The sequence below is a fragment of the Calidris pugnax genome, unplaced genomic scaffold (genome assembly GCF_001431845.1).
Source record: "Calidris pugnax isolate Ruff unplaced genomic scaffold, ASM143184v1 scaffold167, whole genome shotgun sequence".
In the NCBI taxonomy this organism is placed as follows: Eukaryota; Metazoa; Chordata; class Aves; order Charadriiformes; family Scolopacidae; genus Calidris; species Calidris pugnax.
In genome coordinates, this window is record NW_015091045.1 from 95,393 (window position 1) to 97,188 (window position 1,796).

At 66.0% G+C, this 1,796-nt stretch overlaps 1 protein-coding gene across 1 annotated transcript in view; it reads right to left on the reverse strand.

Moving 5' to 3' along the window:
* The window catches only part of SLC4A1 (solute carrier family 4 (anion exchanger), member 1 (Diego blood group)), a 28,678-nt gene that overhangs the window by 24,713 nt on the left and 2,169 nt on the right, over window positions 1-1,796 (reverse strand). Inside the window, 4 exon segments of the mRNA XM_014956536.1 lie at window positions 30-171; window positions 408-543; window positions 621-798; window positions 1,002-1,075. Coding sequence (XP_014812022.1) covers window positions 30-171; window positions 408-543; window positions 621-798; window positions 1,002-1,075 — 530 coding nt within the window.

Sequence of the window (1,796 nt, forward strand, 5' to 3'; positions counted from 1 at the left end):
CCCCCGGTGCCCCCCTGCTCCCCACTCGCCTGCTCGGTCCCTGCCAGCCTGCGCATCTCCATGGGCTGTTGCTCCCGCAGCAGCGGCTGCTCCGTCTCTCCCCGGCCAGTGCCCGAGCGCTGCAGCTGCGCCGGCAGCAGGGTCCCCATCGACTGGTCCTTGCTGGGGTGTCTAGAACAACCAGGGGGGGGACACGGTGTCAGATGGGCCAGCACCACTGACCCCCCCTCAAAACCCCATAAAACCAGCCCCAGCCCCAGGGATGCACGGGAACCCCCAAACTTGGCTATTTTTAGGGCTTTTCCACCCCATGCCAGGCTCCAGTGGGGCTGGATCGCTGGGGCTGGATCCAGCCTGGATATTGGGGTGTCCCCCCCACCCCATGGGGCTGTCGGCCCCCATCTTACTTGTGCTGGAGCAGCAGCGTCCTCAGGATGTCATCCCGGTCCTGAGCCTTGATCTGCCCCTCGTAGATCATCTGGTCGATGAGGACGTGGGCGATGGCTGCCAACGAGTTGGCCTCCACGTCGAGGAGCACGGCGCCTGTGGGGACATCACCGTCACCGACCGGCCAGCGCGGGGTCCCCGCTGCCCTCCCAGCCCCTGCCGGTGTCCCCCACCTTTGGCCAAAGCCCGACGGATCTCCAGGAGGCTGCGGTAGGTCAGGAAGGAGAGATGGGGCTGGCCCCAGTGCCCGGCTTCCTTGAAGTCCTCCTCCAGCTTGAGCCAGTGGCTGGCCTCCATCCAGCACAGCTCCTTCGTGGTGTCCATGACCAGCTCGTGCAGCTCCACGTAGCCCTGCAGATGGAACCAGGGGGGTGTCAGGGTCCCCCTTGCCACACCAGAGACCCCCAGGAGCCCCAGAGGTGCAGCTGACCGTGCCAGTGTGCCCCCCTACCCTGGTGTCCCCAGGGGCTGGCATGGGGTTGGTCCCCAGGTGGCCACAGTCTGTCCACGCCTGGGAATGGGGAGGGAATGGAGGTCCCCGGGGCAGCACCCACCTCATGGGTGTCCCGCTGGGACACGGGCTTCCTGCTCCCTCCCGCCTCCAGGTCCACATCGGTCACCGACGGAGCTGTGAGAGGAGCCACTGCCACGTTAGCTGGTCCCTGCCCAGACCCCCCCCCCGGGTCTGTTGAAGGTGTCTCCCCCACCATCCCCATCCCAGACCTGGTTGGGGTTCCCTGGATGTGTCCCCTGCTCCACCACCACCGTCCCAGACCCAGTTGGGGTTTTCTGGATGTGTCCCCTGCTCCACCACCCCTGTCCCAGATCCAGTTGGGGTTCCCTGGATGTGTCCCCTGCTCCACCACCTCCATCCCAGATCCAGTTGGGGTTCCCTGGATGTGTCCCCTGCTCCACCACCCTCATCCCAGACCTGGTTGGGGTTCCTTGGATGTGTCCCCCACACATTGCCCCATCCCAGACCTGGCTGGGGTTCCCTGGATGTGCCCCCTGCTCCACCACCCTCATCCCAGACCTGGTTGGGGTTCCCTGGATGTGTCCCCTGCTCCACCACCCCCATCCCAGACCCAACTGGGACTCGCTGGACATGTCCCCCACCCATTGCCCCATCCCAGGGTGGTTTGCTGGATGTGTCCCCTATCCCCACCTCTCTAACCCCCACCCCTAAACCCAGTTGGGCTTTGCTGGACGTGTCCCTCCATCCCACCCCCACCCTGACGGTGCCCACCTCCAGCCCCATCACATCCTCCAGCCCACCCACCTCCCGGAGCAAGGGTGACACCCTGGGGACATCACCAGTGCAGGGCTCACGGCCACACTCTGCCCCCACC